The sequence below is a fragment of the Etheostoma spectabile genome, chromosome 17 (genome assembly GCF_008692095.1).
Source record: "Etheostoma spectabile isolate EspeVRDwgs_2016 chromosome 17, UIUC_Espe_1.0, whole genome shotgun sequence".
NCBI classification, from domain to species: domain Eukaryota; kingdom Metazoa; phylum Chordata; class Actinopteri; order Perciformes; family Percidae; genus Etheostoma; species Etheostoma spectabile.
In genome coordinates this window covers 19988878-20009966 of record NC_045749.1, presented here as the reverse complement: position 1 = coordinate 20009966, position 21089 = coordinate 19988878, and the positions used below count along the sequence as shown (strand labels likewise).

Genomic DNA, 21089 nt, shown 5'->3' with positions numbered 1-21089 from the left:
CTGGGAAAGGGCTAAAATAAGAAAGGCTAAGGTGTGTGTGAGGCCACTTCATCCTGTTTTCGTTAACTTTCAAATAAGACAGTTCTGGAACACAATATTCCCTTATCATGAAGCCGCCTAGAATCTCAATCTCTTGAGACACATACAGTATACACTTTTACACAGGACAGGTTTAGTGTTGGGGTATGGCCAAATATATCTTCTCATCCCCTGACTTGTGACCTAGGACTGACCTAATGTTACTTAATTTCCCCCCTCCCTTTTGTCTCATATCACCAAAACATGGTGTTTCTGGAAATTCAACAACATAATGTGTAATGATTAGAATTTTCTACAGTGGTGGTACCTTGGAGGCATCGGTACACATGTTGCGATATATATCAACCGACAGCCAGGAATGGGAATATACTGGCGTGTTTATAACGTGGATTTCAATAAATGCCTCCAAGTGTTCCGAACTATCCGAGTTGTTTGTTAGATGTCAGGCAGACGTCACGTTAGGGGCCATTTTAACCCTTGTGTTGTCTGGAAATGTAAAATGAAAAACCTTTCATCAAGATTATGGTGGTCTTTTTTTTTACTCTTTTGAGTCTTTCCTCCAATGCTTTTTTCACTTTTTCAATATTTGTTGACTTTTTCTGAGCCTTTTCATATTTCCGTGGGTTTTTCCCCAAAATCTTTACAGCTCTGGTTTTTTTTTCTACACATTTGTCACTTTTTTTGACATTTGTTCATATTTTAGTCTTTTTTATTGACATTTTTTCTCTCTTTTTTTTACACCTTTTACAAGTTTTTACCAATTGCTTTTTCTCCAAATGCTGTAAAATTGACAAAAACACCCATGAACGTAGTAAAATCATTAACTTGTGAAAGGGGTCAAATTTGACCGGAAGACAACAGGAGGGTTAAGTATAATATTAATAGTTATAGTATATAATTAAGTCTTATGCGACTGACCTTCCATTTTGGCTGTGTACTGACTGGTGACATCTGTCAGCTCCTCTTCAGTCCCATCAGCTCAAACTGTACTCCCCCCCCCCCCCCCCCCCCCAGAAAAAAAATACGTCACCCAAAATTGTGACTCTGCTTTTCCAGCTCTTTGTCCCAATGCAACATGATGGATTTCTCATTGCTCACATTCTAATTAGAGCCCCCTTACAATTACCCACTGCTCTCCTCTTGTACACACAAATAATGTAATTTCCCCAAAGTGGAACCCATTCTGGCCATGTTTCTCTTGGCACCTAAAATGGATCCCTCCTGTAGAAAACCTGCAAGGAGCAGACATTTCCATTGCTGAAGAGCAACAGGTCCAACAAAAACAATCGGCTGTGCCTGGGCTGATCTTCACCCTTCGCCCTGAGCTCAAGCTTAAATTACACTGTTGAAAGAGACTTGTGGGGGGTGGGGGGGGAGGAGAGAATTAAGGTCCTGTGATTTCACTGATCCAGCAAAGACAAAAAAACGGAACTAATGTTTTAGCCTTTAACACGGCAGACGCTGTCAATGTGACAATGTATTAGTCCCTACGGCCCGTGTTGCTGTGGCGCACCGTGGGTGAACGTCCTCTGGGCCTCGCCCTGCATGCCCCATCAGAGGGGAAAGACTGAATACACAGGATTTAGCGCGGGGCTTTAAGCCCTCGTCTGGATTTGTCGCACAGTGTCGCAGCAACGCGAGCGGAGAGGCCAAAGCCTCAGTCAAGTGACCCCTTTGAAGGTGAACCCAAAACGTTTTGTGGTTTGAAAACAGTTTTCTCAGCCTAATCCTGCTCATCCTACATTAGGCTGCAGGCATTCAAAACATGACATGGTCTTTGCTTACTTCAACAGACACGATTTTATGAAAAAATGCTCTTTCTTTTTGTATTGTATTGCATAGCAATGTATTTTTGTGTCTTTTAGCTCCCTCCCACTTTCACACTGTGCTGTGTCATTATAGCCTGTTATTTGCTGGCGCAGGTGAGCCGATAAGCTGATCCGTTTACATTGCTCACAGTAAGCAGCAGCAAAAAAAAAGCAGGCCCCATGAGGCCTGATGGTTCTGCAATGTGCGCCACAGTCTTGCTGAGTAATAGTGTCAAGCCAAACTTCCAGTATTAGCTACGCTAGCGGCAGCAGTGGGACCAGCCTGTGATTCATGTTTCATTAATCAAACATTTTAGAGCCCTGTAGCTAGCTACGGCAGACACTTTGGATGTATCTTACTTAATCCTCTCCATTTTTAATCAGGCTAATCTTGCACAAAATGAAGAACCTGGTTTGGAAATATTACTAAAGGCAAAAGGGAAATATTTCTTCGTGTCCCTGCTTGTGAAGCTCTCTTTTTGTTTTTTTTCCCCCTGTCTCTGCTGCTGCTTACAAACATAAACTTGAATTTCTTTTTTAAATGCTACCCGCATCTCTTTCCTCTGTTATTGCATTCTGCGGTGTTTTCTTTAAATCCTTGCCTCTGTTGCACTTCTGTTGGTTTTCCTTATTTTCTGTCCTGAATTTAGCCCTCTGTTTGTAAGCTTTTGTGCAACATCAGATGCTAAGGAGACCAAATTTGATTATACTCACATATACAATTTTACCTCTGGGTTCATCACTTTACAGCTTGCCAGTTTCAGTCAATAAAGGCAAAATACAATCTTGGGGTTACATTGGATGACATTTAACAAGGATGAAGTGAAATATATATTATTATTGAAAAATGATAAACTAGTCTAGTGCAGAGTTATGGATAGAGCAGGTTAAGACAAGGGTGCTAATTTGATATGGATTCTGCAGGAATAGTATATTTTATCGAGTGAGTTATGCCTATGTATGTGCATACTAAACATGTATTGCTCCTCTTGGCATCTCAATGTTCAAGGGGACAGTCAAGGTTCAATGTAGCAAATGTATAATATATATTTATCATAATGTATTTATATAGTTATGCACTGTCCTCACAAGATGTGATGAAACACAAATTCACCAAGTGTTATCAGTGAGCTTGTGTGAAAATGTCCCAGCTTTGGAACATTTGCCAGGTAGAGGGGACAGATTGAAAGTTTACAGTCTCGTAAGCAACATTATGCAAACAAATTGTTAAATATCAGCGCACGAGCATAAATGTTCCTAATGAGTCCACGGGGAGCTGCTCCACAATGGTGCAGTGTTAGTGTGGATGTAGGTCAGTGCTTTGTGAATGTGTGCCCCGGCCCTACTGCTTTTCACATACCGGAGCCATTATTTCATAAGTTTATTATGTGAGGATGACCTTTTTCATGTAAAAGGGACTGGCTGTTGGATGGTTTCCTCAGCTCGCCTTGTTTTGTCTGGGTGCAGCAGTTCACCGAGGACGTTAGTGATCCGGCTGCAGCGGAATTCACTCCAGTGGTGAAGGTTCCCCCGTGGAAGAAAGGGAGGGAGAGGTGGGCGGTTGGGTGTGTGTGTGTGTGTTTGGGTGGGGCGGGGGTATATCCCTGTGTATCCCAGAGCATTTAGGCAGTTGGCCCATGTGCAGCGATGATGTAACTGTCCCCTCTGCAGCCTGTTCATGCTCAGAGAGGACAGGGTGCAGCAGCTCTGTCACACACGCCTGCATGCATGTAATCAGCAACCTACCCCCCATCAGCAGCACCTGCATCACCAGACATAAAAATTCTAATTAACCTGTTTGTTTTATGTACTGTACAAGGACCCTTATCATTCCAGTCATAATTTATCATGCAAACATTTGCCTAAGAGATTAGTAAATGACCAATTTGGTTTAACTACTTTTAACCAACTGCTCAAAACCAAGGCCCTATAATTTAGCATTGGTAATAATGTGCCCTCTTAATGCAAAGCATTATATAAGCAGTATATTGTTAATTACTTTCATAATTTCTGTGTAACTGGGGTTGGGTAGTGGTTCTTTGTGGGACCCTTGTGTTGTCTTCCCGTCGGCCATTTTGACAAAATTGAAAATTAACCTTTTTTTGGTGCGTTTTTTAAAATGCTTTTAGCACTTTTTTTTATTTATTTTATTCTTGATCAATACACCTAATTTTAAGGATGTTACGACTAACTTTTGAAAAGCAGAAACTGACTTATTTTGCCTATTAATTTAGATCAGAGGATGAATCACAGACTGGTTTGGTCAGGATACTGTTTTAATAAAAAAAACATTTTTTCCAAATGCTATACCGATTGAAATAAACAACAAAGGTCCAATGGAAGTAACCATTAAATCTACCTGCAAAAGCTGTGGTAAGGGTTACATACAACGTACACGCATGCATCCAAGTTATTTTGGGGTTTGATTGTAAGAAACCTATATTTCTGATACAAAAAACTTTGAAAGCGAGGAAACAGGAGGGTTGTGTTGCAGCAAATGCACGAATAAACAAGGCTATGTGCCGGACATGTGGCATTTGATTGGCTATTTTATCATCTATTTTAAGTGTCATAGGCCCACCACCAACGCTAGTTGTGACACTTGATGACTCAAAAGTACTGCTAACAATAACAATTGCTTCTTTTAAATAAAATAAAGACAATATCCAGAATGCTCACAAGTGCAGACAGATGGCAGACCGATGCAGGAAAAGATAACGGGCTTTGGCAGGCTGAAGAATTATAAATAGAGAATATAAAACTACACAGCTCCTATCTCGACAAACAAGACACCAACACAGACAGATACTGTTGTAAATGCTCACAAAAAGTTTGTTTTGGTAACAGAACATATGAGCCGTGAGTCCTGCTCATAGCCAGCTGTAGTGGCCAGTATCCCCCGGCCTATAACAACGCTGACTTTACTGTAGCATGTCTCCGGTGGTCTCTCCTTCCTGTTCTAACTTTGTCTCTCAATGCCTCTCTCCACTCGCTTATTTTCTTAGTTTCTTGTACCTTGACCACATTGTTGGATGATGAAGCAATGCATATGTAGTACGAGGCTTGGATTGCCTGTTTATTTTGAAGTGACCTGTGGAGTTTTTGACATCTGGTAACGCTACATTATGGGGCAGTTTTTTTCTGTGTTTGGGTCCCCATTTAGTTTGTCTCATGCACGCATATGAACATGCACATGCCACATTGCTGCCAAAAGTTTCCCAATTCCACTGATCACCACTGATACAGATAGGAGACAATGCAGATAAAATGGGCATCTTTGCAAAGGCTTTATCACATCAAAGATGCACACAATGCATTTGGGTTAGTAACACAGAATGTGAAGAAAAGGGAACATCACAGGACACCTTCACTCACGTTAAAACAGCGTGCTTCATGTGAACAACATAAACTCTCCCATGGGATTCCAGCACATAGGTTTCAATAGAAATTGGTGGGGATATTGGCCCAGATGATTTGGAGCAAGAGAGAAACAGCAGCTAGATAAAGGAAATCAGACAAATGCCAAATGTCTTGTAATGTTATGGTGGGGCTATTCTAATACTTGGTGGGGCTATATCTCGACCCAAGCACTGCCTATACCCACATTTCTTTGGGCGGAAACAGATTTCCATTCATAAACCTTCACATATGATCGTCTCTTTTTGTTTTCAATCTAGTGGAGTCTGTCTTAATGCTCGCATCCTTCATTGCTGAATCAATCATTAAAGTGGAGAATGCTGTACAGTATTTGTAATATGGACATAAACTGGTATTTCCTACCAATTATATTACACTGTGTGACAATAGAAATCAGTTTGTGGGGTAATCTATGAATTCCTTCCATCCCCATGTAATAGCTGTCCTCTGCAAATAGAGTCTGATAGAGCCCACTATGTCATATATATTATCTGGTTAGATTAGGTTTTCAGACAGTATGTGTCCTCATTATATAACTGTTGCACTGCACAAATGGATTGAGCCCAGAGGGTTTCAATATAAAGCCCATTTACACTTTAAACACAAAGTGTGGATGAGGGAGGATGTTGTTTTGAAGAGGGAGGTGGAGCAAGAGAGAGCGTGGGTGATTGAAGAAGCCGTATATTGTGTGTGTGTGTGTGAGGACGAATATGCATGTGAAAGACAAGTAAGAGTTAGAGAAATCATCAAAGTTGGAGAGTGACTCATTATTACAGTATATTCTTATTTCTTACAGTGAAGTTAGAAATCAGTCTTAATGACAATGCTTGTTTCTCTGAACAAGCTATACATGTACTTACACACATGCAAAAAAAACATCACACATATGTACACACACACACACACACACACACTCTTGTTCACTAGAGTGACATTCTGCACACAGAATGTCATCATTTCAGTCAAGCGTTCAAATCTGATTTGGCTCCTTTTAGAAAACCAATCAGAAGAGGCAGCTTTAGTGGAACACAGAAGATGAAATCAGGACTTATTTTATTTATTTTTCATGGCTCGCCCACAGAAAGTAATTGGAGCAAAGTTACGGGTCCGTTTGGTGCACGGCGTGTTAGCAGCGATCTCTGATTTCCGCTTGTTTTCTCTTACAAAACCAACAGCAGTGGAGACGAGTTCCCCTCAAAGCACGTTGGGATTTCATTTGGACGCTTTCAAAGCCTTTATGTACAGTGCACTAGCGTTTATTTCTCTCGCGATAAATTAAGACAATTAAATTGATAAAGTGCCTGATGTGTTCAATCCACTAATCGCAACAAATGAACGTCACCCTTTGTGACATCTGTCAGTCAAATGCTTTCAAAGTAACAAATAATCTTTAGTGTTTTGAATCGAATAGAGAGGTAACCTGTGTATACCAAAGATATGATATGCAGTATTTTCCCAATAATACAACATATTGACTCATACAAAAAAATAATCTTTTCATTTATCACTTTTGACCCACTAGAAGTATGTGGTAGAGACCCTGCCCTGTGCATGGATCTCCTCTTTTGATCTTTTTTTTCTGTGTTCGGCACGTTTACAGAAGTCAGTAACATGAGTGTGTGACCCCCAACCACAACTGTTTGCAACCCGTTACTTTTTTCAGTAACGAGAAGTCTAATTGATTATCCTTCCCAGCTTAATAACTGTTACAGTTACTGTTTTTTTCATCAGACCAACTAGATCTCTTAGCTGAGAGGCAAAAACATTTTTTCTTCCTTGGTTAGCGGGCCGTGCGCGAGACAAGCGGATAGATGCTGACGATTGGCTGAGGTAGAGTCAAATTTCATAGTAAGCCAATCAGAGGTAGAGTTGGGAGGGTGTTGGAAAACACGCACAGTCGTTCCATCAAAGAGGGGTGGAGGAGCGCTCACATTTGAGCATTTAAAAATCACTTAATGCAATAGTTACTTTCTGAAGGAACTAGTTACTTTTATAATTTGTAACTGAGTATCTAATATAGTTATAAGCATCTGTACATAGATATCTGTAAATAGATTTATGTACATCTGTACAGATTTATATTTTTCCATTCCGAGTACTTGCTTTTGTAATATTATTTATATCATGGTTACTTATTTTGCTATATTATTTAATGACATATTATTCTATTCAATTAAATTTCACACCACTTACTTACTTACCGTACATTGTAATATTTTTCGTACTATGGCCACCTCACTTTACTTTTCCATACTTTAAAATACCTTTTACATAAAGCCAATTTACATTTATTCAGTACTTTTTGCACATTATCTGTTGTTTGCCTGTTGTTTGTGGTTTGCTTTTTACTGTGGAAATACTGCTGTTGTAATAAGGGAATGTTCCCACTGTGGGATGAATAAAGTATTATCTAATCTAATCTAATCTATCTCAACTACTGCCACGACGTGTAGTTTAGACATGCATGGTCCTCACAGGGTGAGTTTACATCTGTTGTCATAATCAGGTCAACGTTTTGATCGGTTTAATTTTAACTGTGAGTGCATCCTCACTAACACTAATTGCACGTAACTACAGTGGACTGTTGTCAAACTTGTTTTGCATTTCTAAAACATCAACAGCAAAGATCAGGTTTACACTCTGTGTCTGGCAGAATCAAACTGCAAAGCCCTCTGTCCAAATGCACTATAGAGGACTGAAAAATGCATATATGGAGAAATCCATGGTAGAGCAGGCAAATATGCCATTTTTTGCACTTTCAGTAATAGACTTAAAATATCTGGCTCCGTCTCACTACCACTACTCATCTCTCCACCTTGATATGCAATATGTTCACGTGGGTTGTGTTCTTCAGTTCTCTTAGTCCCATAGTCCATACAGATGGTGCTCGGGTGCATTTTAAACTCTAAATTGCCAGTAGGCATTAGAGCCCGACCAATAAAGGATTTTTAAGGCCAATACTGATACGAATATTTGGTTATTTAAAAATCCGATACGCCGATATATCCAGAAACGCGTTACAAAACATAAACAGATTATTAGTTATCTGTAGTTATTTATGAGTTCTCACTAAAATTATATGATGCTAATTAACAGAACAGAGGAACATAAAGATATATTAAAGTTCTGATAAATAAAAATGCATAAAAACACAAACTTAAAGTCCTTTGAACAAAAACACATTAACAAAAAAAAAAATCATTGTTTCCAACAGGGACGTTGTAGAGCGCCCTCTGGTGGACAGACTATGCAACGCCATAACAGTCATTTTTCAGAATGATTTATTTGTCATTTTAAATGATTCTGATTAATTATTATTTAAAAAAAAAACATTTAAATCAGACATTATATATATATATATATATATATATATTACTATATATATATATATATGCTGATACCGATATATTGGTAAATTCCAAATATTGACCCGACAATATGTCGGTCGGGCTCTAGTAGGTATGAATGTGTTTGTGTTTGTGTTTTAGTTCCCTGATGGGCTAGGGTGTTTACCTGCTTTTCACCCTGTGCATGTTGGGACAGGCTCAGCAAGGGAGAGAGAGAGAGAGAGAGAGAGAGAGAGAGACAGAGAAAATGAGGGCATTTAATGTTTCTGAATAATATTTATCACTCTCTCACACCCTCTGAGAAAAGTTTTGTGGGATTACAGCCTCTCCACATCAGAGACGCTCAGCCACTAATCATCTTACTCTGAGAGATTGCAGTTTCTTGTCCAGCCTGTCACTTATAATTTTTCATGTCAACTCTAGTACTTCCCCGTTTGTGGAGCATTGTTCCCTTAGTCGCATTAAGAAAACTTTATGCAGTATTGCACGGGTATACTGTGACTTGCATTAAGAACACACACTGCTTAATTCAATCACACGCAAAGCAAAGTGCACATTGCACTACAACTGGAATGTATTTGGAAATTAAACAGTTGGCACAAGGAGGAAGTGTTTCCATGGTGATATTGCCCGTTGCTTAGCAATCTCCGCCAGTTTTTATCCTTTTTTTTCATAACGACTGAAATCCTCAAGATTAGTCGCCTTGGCAAATGGCCTGCATTGGCTCTTTGTCACTGTTTCACCATCCTTTGTTTAATCAGGCATTTTCCATTGAGATAGGAATCGCTGTGACAAAGTAGGAAAGATAAGCATGAGTAATGATCATCTTAAGTCACAGCCAACATTTTAAACCCTTGCATACTCATACACGCACGAGGGTCTCCGAATGGATTAGATTTTGCGATGCACACATTTTCGTGGTCCGATCCTGGTGAGGCGCTGTCTCCTAATTACAGAATCCTTAAAATGTCGCCCTAACCTTAACCCCCCCGACTGCATGACTAACTTTAATCCTTAGCCTAATCCAAAAACTAATTCAAACCAGCCTAACGCAAAAACAATCTTCAATCTACCTTTTAGCCAAGACCAAATCCTAATCCAGCACCTTGTCTTAACTGTTAAAGGACATTTGAAGCTCATAGGAAGAAGTTCACCAACACACACACACACACACACACACACACACACACACACACACACACACACCACACACACACACACACACACATGTAATCCTCAAATTTACAGTTTTACACCTCTGTTTTTCTCCTCCAGTGAGGTCATCCTCTCCAACATTGACGTGGCCACTGCTGGCATCTGGGAGTGCCTGGTGACCAGTTCCCGTGGCAACACTTCCCAGCAAATGGAGATAGTTGTTCTGGAGACGTCGGCACCGTACTGCCCCGCTGACAGAGTCACCAACAACAAGGGGGACTTCAGGTGAGTCACCTCTCAGCGGCCACGTACGGCCATGTGAGTTCAACTCCTCACACTATTAGCTCCAGCAGGTTGGAATAAAAAAGACTTAAAGACCCCATGCAGTGAAAATCCAGTTTTTAACATGGTGATATTACCATTTGGTGCTTTGCTACAAGACATATTAGCAAAATAAGCAGTCAACGCCACTGCTGAGCATTACCGCCTTTAAGTTGTATTGTACCTATGACCATCTCAAAAATCCCGATTCAGACAGACAGGGTTCCATATTTCACAGACATAAGGAAGCACTCCCATCAACTTGTGGTGTGGGGCTTCCCAGATATATGCAATATATATTAGGATACAGCGCAATCTGCACACTGGGCAGAACAAAAGGTATCAGAGGAGAAGCAAGATGCTGCCACGTATCATATTTTGTAAGCTAAATATATATATATATTTTTTGATATTGGTGCATAACTCCTCATTGACACCGGGTTAAGACAGCTAGTGAAACTGTCGGAGCAGATGGACACCTAAAGGAGGCGTGCAGCCTCCTGTCTGAACCCGGCTTGAGGCTCATTATGGGTGGCTGGATCCTTCCAATGTTTCTAGCTAGCTGCTCTTTCACCGGTCATCATGTAGTGGGCACGGCGCCAGAGGCCAGATCCAGAATTTCTCCACTGAGTGAGAAAGAGTAGACAGGCTTCCAGCGTCTTCTCAGATTTAAAAACTTTACTTTAAAGTTCCCATGGCATGAATATTTCACTTTATGATTTTTTTTAACATGAATATGTGTTGCCCCAGCCTGCCTATGGCCCTCCAGGTGCTAGAAATGGTGACCTGGGTATCCTGCTCTGCTGAAAGCTCAGATGGGCTGATCTGGAATCTTGCCCTTTATGAGGTCATAAGGGGCAAGATTACCTCCCTTTTCTCTGCTTTGCCTGCCCAGAGAATTTGGCTTGCCCATGAGAGAGATTCATCATGGCTTTCAAACAATTCAAAGTGGCAGTTGGTCAAGGCCACACCCCAAGCCTCCACCTTGCCCCTCCCCCCCCCCCCCCCCCTCTCTCTCCTCAAAAGCTACAGACTCAGAAATAGCACATCCTAAGGAAATCTCATTGTGGGACTGACTCTAGTGGCTGTAATTCTGCACCAAAGCTGAATTTTGGGAACGAGACTTCAGATACTGTATTAGGGGACCACTAAGGTCTATATAAAAGAGACTTCAGATACAGTATTAGGGGACTACTAAGGTCTATATAAAGAGACTTCAGATACAGTATTAGGGGACCACTAAGGTCTACATAAAAGAGACTTCAGATACAGTATTAGGGGACCAATAAGGTCTATATAAAAGAGACTTCAGATACAGTATTAGAGGACCACTAAGGTCTATATAAAATCATACAGAGAGCACCATGTTGTGGGACATTTAAAGGAATAGTAATATTTTGGGAATACACTCATTCACTCATCATCTTGGAAAGGAGTTAGATGAAAATATGAATACCACCCTTGTGTCTGTACGGTAAGTACTGCATAAAGCTACCAGCAGCTTAGCACAAAGAATGGGAACGGGCCAACGGCTGGCTGGGCTCTGTCCAAAGGTAACACAATCCAACTGCCAGCATCTGTAGAGCTCACTAATTCATGTAACATCTTGCTTATTTAATCCGCACAAAAAGTCTAAAACGGGTTTTATGGGAGTTTAATTCAATTGAAACCAAAAATATATGCGTTAATTAGTAGCCCGTTGAGAGTTTTTTTGGCAGATTTTGTGACCTAACAGAACCAGGCTGGCTGTTTCCCCCTTGTATAAGCTAAAAAATAAAAAACAAATTATATAAATAAACCATGTTCTTGAATCCTAAGTGTCATTTTCACTTATGAGCTAGGTCTGTGTAATTATTGATAATGGACAGTAATCACCTGTTTCCAAAGCTGATACCAGGAGGTCTCCAGCTGAAAAAGGCAATAGTTGAACCTCACTCTAATTTAAGTTCTACTGTATAAAAATAAATACTGTAACCATTGCACTCACTGTCTCTCTGCAATTACCTCTCCATGTACAGTGCAACTGACGTACTTAAACCTGCTTCTTGCCAGTGTCGTGCTGCTTTTTGTTCCACCTGACAAAAATGTTCCGCACCTGGTCTGCCTCGCACCAGATCTGGCTCATTAACTGTCAAAGAGTATTAAGAATTAATTATGTGCAGTGGAGCCTGGACAGTCCATATATTTTAATAATAATTGGATGTGTGATATGAAAACTACCCACAAACATTATGGCTCAATATAGTTCGGCTTTATAGCAAGACTAATAAAAGAGGAAGAGCACTGGTTTCCATGACTCAGGTTCCACATTAAAAGAGGAACAAAAACCACACGTGTCCTCGCCCTCCTCCATCTATCCTCCTTTATCTTGTCCTCCATACCTTGTGACCACCTTGAAATCTCATGGCTGTACACACACACTCACATGCTCCACCTCTCCTCCCCCGTGGGTGTGCTGTTGTCGTGTTCACTCTTTTGTAGTCGCAGTACTTCACAGCCCACTTTCAGCGCCACATGCACAGAGGCTTTGTTTCTGCTGGAGCACTGGAGTAATGGGCTGGAAAATGAGACCCCTATTTTGTTGGGGGTGAAATTAACGCCATTTATTACTAAGTAGCTGCTGTTGCCGGGAGTGGAAAAAATAGAGAATGCGTTGAGAAGGGATGGCAGGTCTCTACCCCCAGAACAGATTACCTGCCTACTGAGTGCACTGCTCCTTTATTTTCATTTAGAAGAAGTTTTGCCACGTTAAGCATAACTTTGGCTACTTTTCTGCAGTAGGGTTTTGATGTTGTCTTAAAGAGTAAATCGCAAAATAGAACGCTAGAGTCCGACAGATGAATCAGCGGGATAATATTATCGGCCGATATTAGGCATTTCCCGATCAATCGGTATCGGCATTTATAATGTCCGATTAAAAAAATTATTAAATATTCATTCATCAGAATCATCTTGATGACAAAAAAATTATTCTGATAAATGAATGTTTGAAAAATAAAAACGGACGGTCAACCATGTTATGAGTGTTGGCATTGCATAGTCTGTCCACCAGAGGACGCTCTACAACGTCCTTGTTAGTGATGGCATTGCATAGTCTGTCCACCAGAGGACGCTCTACAACGTCCCTGTTAGTGATGGCATTGCATAGTCTGTCCACCAGAGGACGCTCTACAACGTCCCTGTTAGTGATGGCATTGCATAGTCTGTCCACCAGAGGACGTTCTACAACGTCCCTGTTAGTGATGGCATTGCATAGTCTGTCCACCAGAGGACGCTCTACAACGTCCCTGTTAGTGATGGCATTGCATAGTCTGTCCACCAGAGGACGCTCTACAACGTCCCTGTTAGTGATGGCATTGCATAGTCTGTCCACCAGAGGACGTTCTACAACGTTCCTGTTAGTGATGGAGTTGCATAGTCTGTCCACCAGAGGACGTTCTACAACGTCCCTGTTAGTGATAGCGTTGCATAGTCTGTCCACCAGAGGACGCTCTACGTCCCTCTTAGTAATGGCGTTGCATAGTCTGTCCACCTGAGGACGCTCTACAACGTCCCTCTTAGTGATGGTGTTCATAGTCTGTCCACCAGAAGGCATGCTACAACGTCCCTGTTGGCAACACAGAATTTTTTTTTTGCTGTTGTGTTTTTGTGCAAAGGACTTTAAGTGTCATATCTTTAGTTTGAATTTTTATACATTTTATTTATCTGAACTTCATAATATTTTGATGTTTCTCTGTTCTGTTGTGACAATAAAAGAAGTTATTATTATATTATTTTAGTGAGAACTCATAAATTACTACAAATAACTAATGTTAGTGAAATCTGTTAGTGTTTTGTTACGCGTTTCTGGATTTAAAAAAAAAAATATCCTGTATATCGGCCGATATATCGGATTTTTAAATAACCAAATATTCATATCTGTATCAGCCTTGAAAATCCTTTATTGGTCGGGCTCTACATAAGATGCATGTTTCCCCGCTGATCGTAGACAAATGAATCGGTATGTGTGAGCACCAACAGCTCTTTCCTGAGGCTGAACAGTGAAAAAGCCCTTTAATCTACAAGAGTGCCAAGAAACAAAACCTGGAGTTCTTTTACTATCTGGGAAATGGATTCACATGTAGTGGACTGTGAAAGTTTGGCGGCCTTTTTACACTCAAATGAGCTTTATTTTATTGAAACACTAACAGGCATTACCCAGAAAATGAAAATGTTCCATTTCCCCGTGAAATAACCCCGGCTCCTATCACAGGTTGGTCAGTAGAGCAGCCCCAGGACTTGGCTCTTGACGGCTTTATTGACAAAGTCTTATTTCTTGCTCCAGAGGAGACTTCACTGAACTTTGCATGGCCAATACGAACAGCACTTGTAATGAATCTTTTAGGCTGAATTTCCCCTTCAGGAAGAAACAGGCATCAACAGGTTTCTTCTGCATATACACACCCATCTGTGTCGCGTTCCAGCTGTGGCCATTTAATAAAGACTGCGTCACCGTGACGTTGCGCTTATACAGATGTCCCTTCCGGGGAGACAACTTGCCGTTGAGTTTAATTGAAACTGGCAATCTGTTGTGGGTTGGGGTTTTTGTTTGGGGTTATTTTCCCGTCTGGCCTTCCCTGTGTTTTCGTCCCGGTTTTCTCCCTAGTCTGGTGTCATAGATTCAGTCTTATGTTTCCATGTGTGTGTTTGTTATGCTTCCGCTTTATTTTGGTAGTCAGCTTCCTGTCTTGTCTTGTCTTGTCTTGTCTAACTTCACTTTGTTTGTCTGATTGTCTAGCCCCGCCCTAATGTGATTCACCTGACGTCTCACCTGTTCCCCATTACCTCGTTACCTCTTGTATTTAACCTCTGTGTTCCCATTGTCTTGTGCTGCACCATTAGTTTCGTCCACGAGCCCGTTGTGCTACATGTGTCCTCGCTCCCGGAGTTTTCCCGTCCGTTTGTTTTTGCTCTCTGTGAGTATTCCCCTGGAACCAGCCCTGCTCTGTTTGTGTGTTTTGGTTTTTTTTGATGTTCCTTGGTTTACCTGTTTTTTGGGACTTTGCCTTTTCTGTGTTTTCCCTTGGACTGCAATAAACACGTTTTTGAGTTCTACCCGCCTGCCCCGCCTCTGCTCTTGGGTCCTCCTCCTGTTATGTCCCGTAACAAATCTAGTCTATTTTTCTTTTATATTTAAAGACATACAGTATATTTAAAGGTCCCATGGCATGAAAATTTCACTTCATGAGGTTTTTTAACATTAACATGAGTTCCCACAGCCTTTAGTCCCCCAGGGGCTAGAAATGACGATAGGTGTAAACCGAACCCTGGGTATCCTGCTCTGCCTTTGAGAAGACGAAAGCTAAGATAGGCCGATCTGAAATCTTGCTCCTTATGAGGTCATAAGGGGCAAGGTTATCTCCCTTTCTCTGCTTTGCCCACCCATGAGAGAGAGACATCATGGCTTTCAAATGAGCAAAGTGACAGTTGGTCAAGGCCACACCCCCACCCTCCACCTTGCCTCTCCTTCTCAAAAGCTACAGACTCAGAAATGGCACATCCTAAGGAAAGCTCATTGTGGGACTGGCTCTGGTGGCTGTAATTCTGCACCAAGGCTGAATTTTAGGAAAGAGACTCCAGATACAGTATTAGGGACCACTAAGGTCTATATAAAAGAGACTTCAGATACAGTATTAGGGGACCACTAAGGTGTATATAAAAGAGACTTCAGATACAGTATTAGGGACCACTAAGGTCTATATAAAAGAGACTTCAGATACAGTATTAGGGGACCACTAAGGTATATATAAAAGAGACTTCAGATACAGGATTAGGGGACCACTAAGGTCTATATAAAGAGACTTCAGATACAGTATTAAGGGACCACTAAGGTCTAAGTTTCACTAAGTTTCTGTGTCTTTCCCCCATCCATGCCCTGAATTTGTCGAGCTTTTTGGAAAAAATATTTATGTTCCAACTAGAGATGGGCCGATACCGTTTTTTTTATTCCTGACACGATTCTAATACCTGAACTTGCGTATCGGCCGATACTGAGTACTCAACCGATACCAGTGTGTCATATATTTTATTTTGTTTTAACAGCTGTATACTTATATTCCTGTATGGATGTGATATGATTTCTATCTTTGTTGTCGGTCTGCCCCAGGTTAAACTCTCAAACAATGAAGCCACAGAACTTTTTGTTATCGTCCAGTTTGATAGTCAGTTATAACAGAAAAAGAACATAAAATAAATGTCTCTACATAGATTTTCTTTAGGGATTTTACGTGGTATCGGATCGGTGCATGAACTCCAATACTTCCTGATACAATACCAACGTTTTAGGCAGAATTAGAGGTAAGACCAATACTGGTATCGGAACATCTCTAGTTCCAACGCAGAACTTTAAAATAACCACAATGAAACCCTCAGGGTATTTTTTTTCAGACGGTACTTAGTTCATTTAGTGCCACATCATATATTATACAACTGTTTTTGCTGGCAGTAGTACTCCCCATGAAGAGTGAACAAATCTTGATGCGTAAAATTGGCGGCGTGCCCATTTAAGGGCATTCTGCTATCAAACACATCTTGTTTAAGTCTTATGGTGCACAAAGTGGAAAGGAAATGAAGTTGATTAATAAAGTTAGCAAATACAGTTAAATAAGTCAGAAATCATTACTTAGACAACCAATTGTTTCACAATGAAGTATCAGAACCTGGCAGTCTTCTGCAAAAATAATTAGAGCTAGCTGTAAATCAAATATGCAAATTAATAATTTCCTAAGTACAGGGAGTATGAAATTGCCATCTGGTGCAGTGAGTGTAGATTCCTAAACACACTTCATTGCTGATATCTTGTGTGGCAGGTGGCCAAAGACTTTAGCTGGCATCCTCTCCTTTCTGCCCTGTGCCCCTGCCACCTTTGGCTCTGCCCCCCACCCCTCTGGCAGCGCCCCTCACCCCTCCAGCCAGAAGGAGAAGAAGGCGTGGCGGAGCTGTGACCGGGCTGGACGCTGGGCTGAAGAGGACTACACTCAGTGCCTGTATGCCAGTGAACTAACCCGCGTGCTGCATGAGCTCACACAGGTATCAACACACATGGAGAACAGATTCAGTCACGGAATCTTTTCAACACTTTTTTTCCCCCCATTGCCAATGAACATTTTGCAAATGTACTCATGTTCAGCATGTTGACTTTTACATGTTTGCTAACCTGCTCGCACTGTTTAACAGCAGGATTTGATAACTTCATATTTCTAGAATACAAAAACAAACATCTCCACTGATTCATCCGCAGTCTGCCGGTATTTGCAGATCTGTACATGTAAGCCTTTACATGCATAATACAAACTGACTGATGACAAGCTGTTTTTGTTCTGCATTACTCATGGGACCACTGTACCACGTTAAAGTATTCAAGATCAAAACTATGCATGCCATTAAAATAGCAATGCAGGGATTTATATTTATTACATATTGTCAGAGCTTTTTGTGTGTGTGTGTGCCAAATTATGATGACAGACTGCGTGATCATCCTGTTTGAATGTTTCTGTTTATTTTCCTTTGTACTCCAGATCACTATTAATACCACCAATGCTCAGCCATTAGGCCAGCAGTTAGTGGCCTTTACCAGCAGGGCGGCACACTTCACAGATGTCATGGATGTCATCTTTGTCACACACCTGGTGGAGAGACTGACAAGGCTGGTGGAGAAACGTAGAGACGTAAGAGTGGACACACAGATACACCACAGCCAGTTTACTTCAAACATGTGATCTAAGCCTAATGGTACGTGTCCACTGGCATGGCCTGGCAATGCATTTTGGTAGCGCCCTGAATGCAGTGAAGACAGATTCAGCAACTGCATAGATTATTTCACACATACATTTTTTTTCAGAAACACATTTCTTATTTTCCTAAAATGAGTTTCCAAATGACCCGCCATGTCGGTCGGTTTTGAAATATGAGAGCAGACAGCCCAAGAGGAAAGCGTTCAGGTGCAGCCATTGCGGTTGAAGGATGGTGGAGCCTGTTTTCCTTGTTTGTCAGTGATCATTAAGAAGAAATTGATAACTGATAAAATGCCAAAAAACGCCACTGTGGACACGTAGCGTTAGATCCATGACAAAATAACAAAGTAGCACGTAAGAGTAGTTTTCAAAGTCTAACACTGTAACTGAAGGAGAACTTCTGTACTCATATTGTTAGCTGCTACTCCTGTTCTGACCGTGTTCATGCATGTGCTCGGTCACAGTTTTCTGAAAGCAAAGGACTTTCTGTTGATAAGGTCAGGAAAACTGCTGACTAAGCTCACCAAGAGGTAACAACGGCTTCTCAAGAGCCCTAACAGACAGCAGGAGCTGCGTAAAAAGACATTACAACACGCTGGCGTTCTGGCTTCAATCCTTCAATCCATTCCAGACAGCTTAACTTTTCACCTCGTACATGTCTCTCTTGCTCATGTCAGCGTTAGACCTGAATGGCAATTACGGTTCTGAAGATTCATCTGTTTTTGGGCAAGCCGTGTTTTACTTTAGCTGAACTTCTCCTGGCCAGGCAATCAGAGGGCTTCACATCACACTGAAGGCCAGGTTGTGCAAGAGGAAGGGTGTAGAGCTTAGTCAGTGAAATTAATCAATATTAGCTCTCACTTGTCCAATTACTCATCATAGGTCACTCGGGAGGGATATTATTAGGAGATACTTTAGGAGTTTTATCATTCCTAAGACAATAGCTGATGAGACCACCCTCATTCATACAATAAGGAGCAGTCAAATCAAGCAACAATGAAAAGTACAGTAAGTAAATAGCAAACTGCCATCCCAACGAAACGATGATGTCCCATTGGAGCTGCTAATCTAAATTAAATCTCCCTATAATGAATGAAGCCACCATTGCCTCCCTCACAATTCTGACTAGAGATTATTAATGGGCCTGTTGTTGTGGATGTGATTGATGTGCATGATTAGTTTGCCTCTTTGTGTGTTAGTGTGTGTGTGGTGTGTGTGTGTGTGTGTGTGTGTGTGGTGTGTGTGTGTTTGTTTTATATGTACAGTTTGTGTAGTTGCGTTAATGCAGCCCGTTTGAACCCATGTCTGCTCGCGTTTCCACAGCTAGGGGACTACATATCAGACATAGCCAGCAACATGATGCTGGTGGAGGAGCATATCCTGTGGATGGCGCAGAATGAGGCCAGAGCGTGCACTCGCATCGTCCAGTGTGTGGAGCGCATTGCTGACCTGGCACTGACCGGAGACAACCAGGTCATTTCCAAGGTGTGGCTGCACTCTGGAACAGCAACACTCACACTCATGGCCACACTCAGTGAGGGCAAAGTTTGATTGTCTGACTAAATGTCCCGTAGCTTTGCCATTTTTTTCTTGCAGCCTAGAATAATCAGAAGTTAATTTGGCTCTAGCAGATAGCAAGAATAAGGCAAGAGAAAGATAAATTGCTTCCTTTGTTTCTTTTCGCTTCAGTCTTTTTTTTCCCCTCTCTGCTGTCACTTGGGATAAAAGCATCTGCTTAATGACTAATATAAAAATCTCTTCCGCCACCCTCCAACCCTTCCTCCTCTCCTCTCCCCCCCAAGGTTTCTGCTAACATAGCTCTGGAAGCCTTCCTGATCCACCCGGCTAACTTCCTCGGTCTGTCCTGTACGGCACATCAACGGCCCCCCTCATCATCCGCCACCTCAGCCCTCCCTGACAGCCCCGACCACACTGACAAGGACACGGGCAGAGAGCGTAGTGCCGCGGGGGAATCGTTGCTCAACTTCAAATGCCACACTGTCAACAACAGCGGCTCACCGGCCAGTCAGCTCAGCAAGGTAAGGCAAAAGTTAATAAATGTTGTGAAACTTTCTGAAATCTGCCGTTCTTTTGTTGGGCTCTGTCGGGCTTCTCTCTCTCACCTCCCACTTGTTTTTTATTTTTTTAAAGGCCACACACTTTTGCATTTTTTGACACTGTGTTGAAATGCAAATGTGAGAAAAGAAGGGAAGATGCTCTTAACAGAGGAGAAAGATAGCAACTGAGAGGGAAATAAAATATGAGAACGAAAGAACAGCTTGTACAGCAGCTCGTGGGCACGATAAAATGAATTCTCCAACACCACACAGTTGAAGCATGCGGGACGGATTACCACCTGCCGCTAAGTCTGTTGTTGCCTATTTGTCCCAGCAAGATGACACCTTGTTTGGGTTTGTTGGCACGTCATAGATCAGGTGGTGATAGGTGGGGTTGAAGTCGGGGCAGGGCCTGCAAATAGGACGGCAATTTGGTAGTCAGTGAATGCCGGCCACTCCCCTGTGATGAATAAGATGGCCTTGCGTCCCTGTCACTTTAAATCAACTACGGCCCCACCATGGCCTGGTTGTAGCCATCCCAAATGACAAATACCATGTCAGCGGACGAGGGACACTGTGCATCTGTAGTCGGCAGACAAAACATTCAACATCCCCTGGCACTGCAGTGGCATAGTTCTGAAACATTTGAACAGTTTGCACCCTCTAGCTATTCACTCCGCCGATGAATTCATCAGTGTGCATGCGGGTGTGCCCTGTCTGTGCATGTCAGTGTGTATCAGCGGGAGAGAGTGCATGGGTGTGTGTTTGTCTTTCAGTCTGCGTGCTTATTTCATTTCCCTCATCATCCTCTTTGGTGGTGAGACGGTGTCAGGTCTCTGCGGTTTTGTCAGCAATTACAGCCTTTAGTTTTAGCTTCAGGCTATGTGTAGAATGTGTGCATATACTGTATGTAAGTATGAGTTTCTGGAAGCGAGCTAAGTCAGCTGTATCATGGGGAGGACAAAATTGCAGTTTGATAGGCCACTCCACAACTTTGCTCAAAATCAACTCTTTTGAGGCAAAAGGGGAGAAAACATCTTTCTCCGTCAAGGTTTTCTCTAGACAGTCAAGTTCAAGTGTGTAAAAGTTGCGTTGTTGGGCATAACCCCCGAGTCTTGGCACTGTGTCCTTGAGTCATACTCGAACATGAATCTCCCAGCACGGTGAGTATAG

General features: G+C 41.8%; 1 protein-coding gene across 3 annotated transcripts in view; it reads left to right on the top strand.

Annotated features, from left to right (window-relative positions):
* The window catches only part of adgra1b (adhesion G protein-coupled receptor A1b), a 211245-nt gene that overhangs the window by 53417 nt on the left and 136739 nt on the right, over positions 1-21089 (top strand). For all 3 annotated transcript variants that reach the window (XM_032541028.1, XM_032541026.1, XM_032541029.1), the window contains exons 8-12: positions 9887-10051; positions 16936-17155; positions 17644-17793; positions 19183-19344; positions 19662-19898. In XM_032541028.1, the coding sequence (XP_032396919.1) occupies positions 9887-10051; positions 16936-17155; positions 17644-17793; positions 19183-19344; positions 19662-19898 (934 nt within the window). The remainder of the gene's footprint in view (positions 1-9886; positions 10052-16935; positions 17156-17643; positions 17794-19182; positions 19345-19661; positions 19899-21089) is intronic.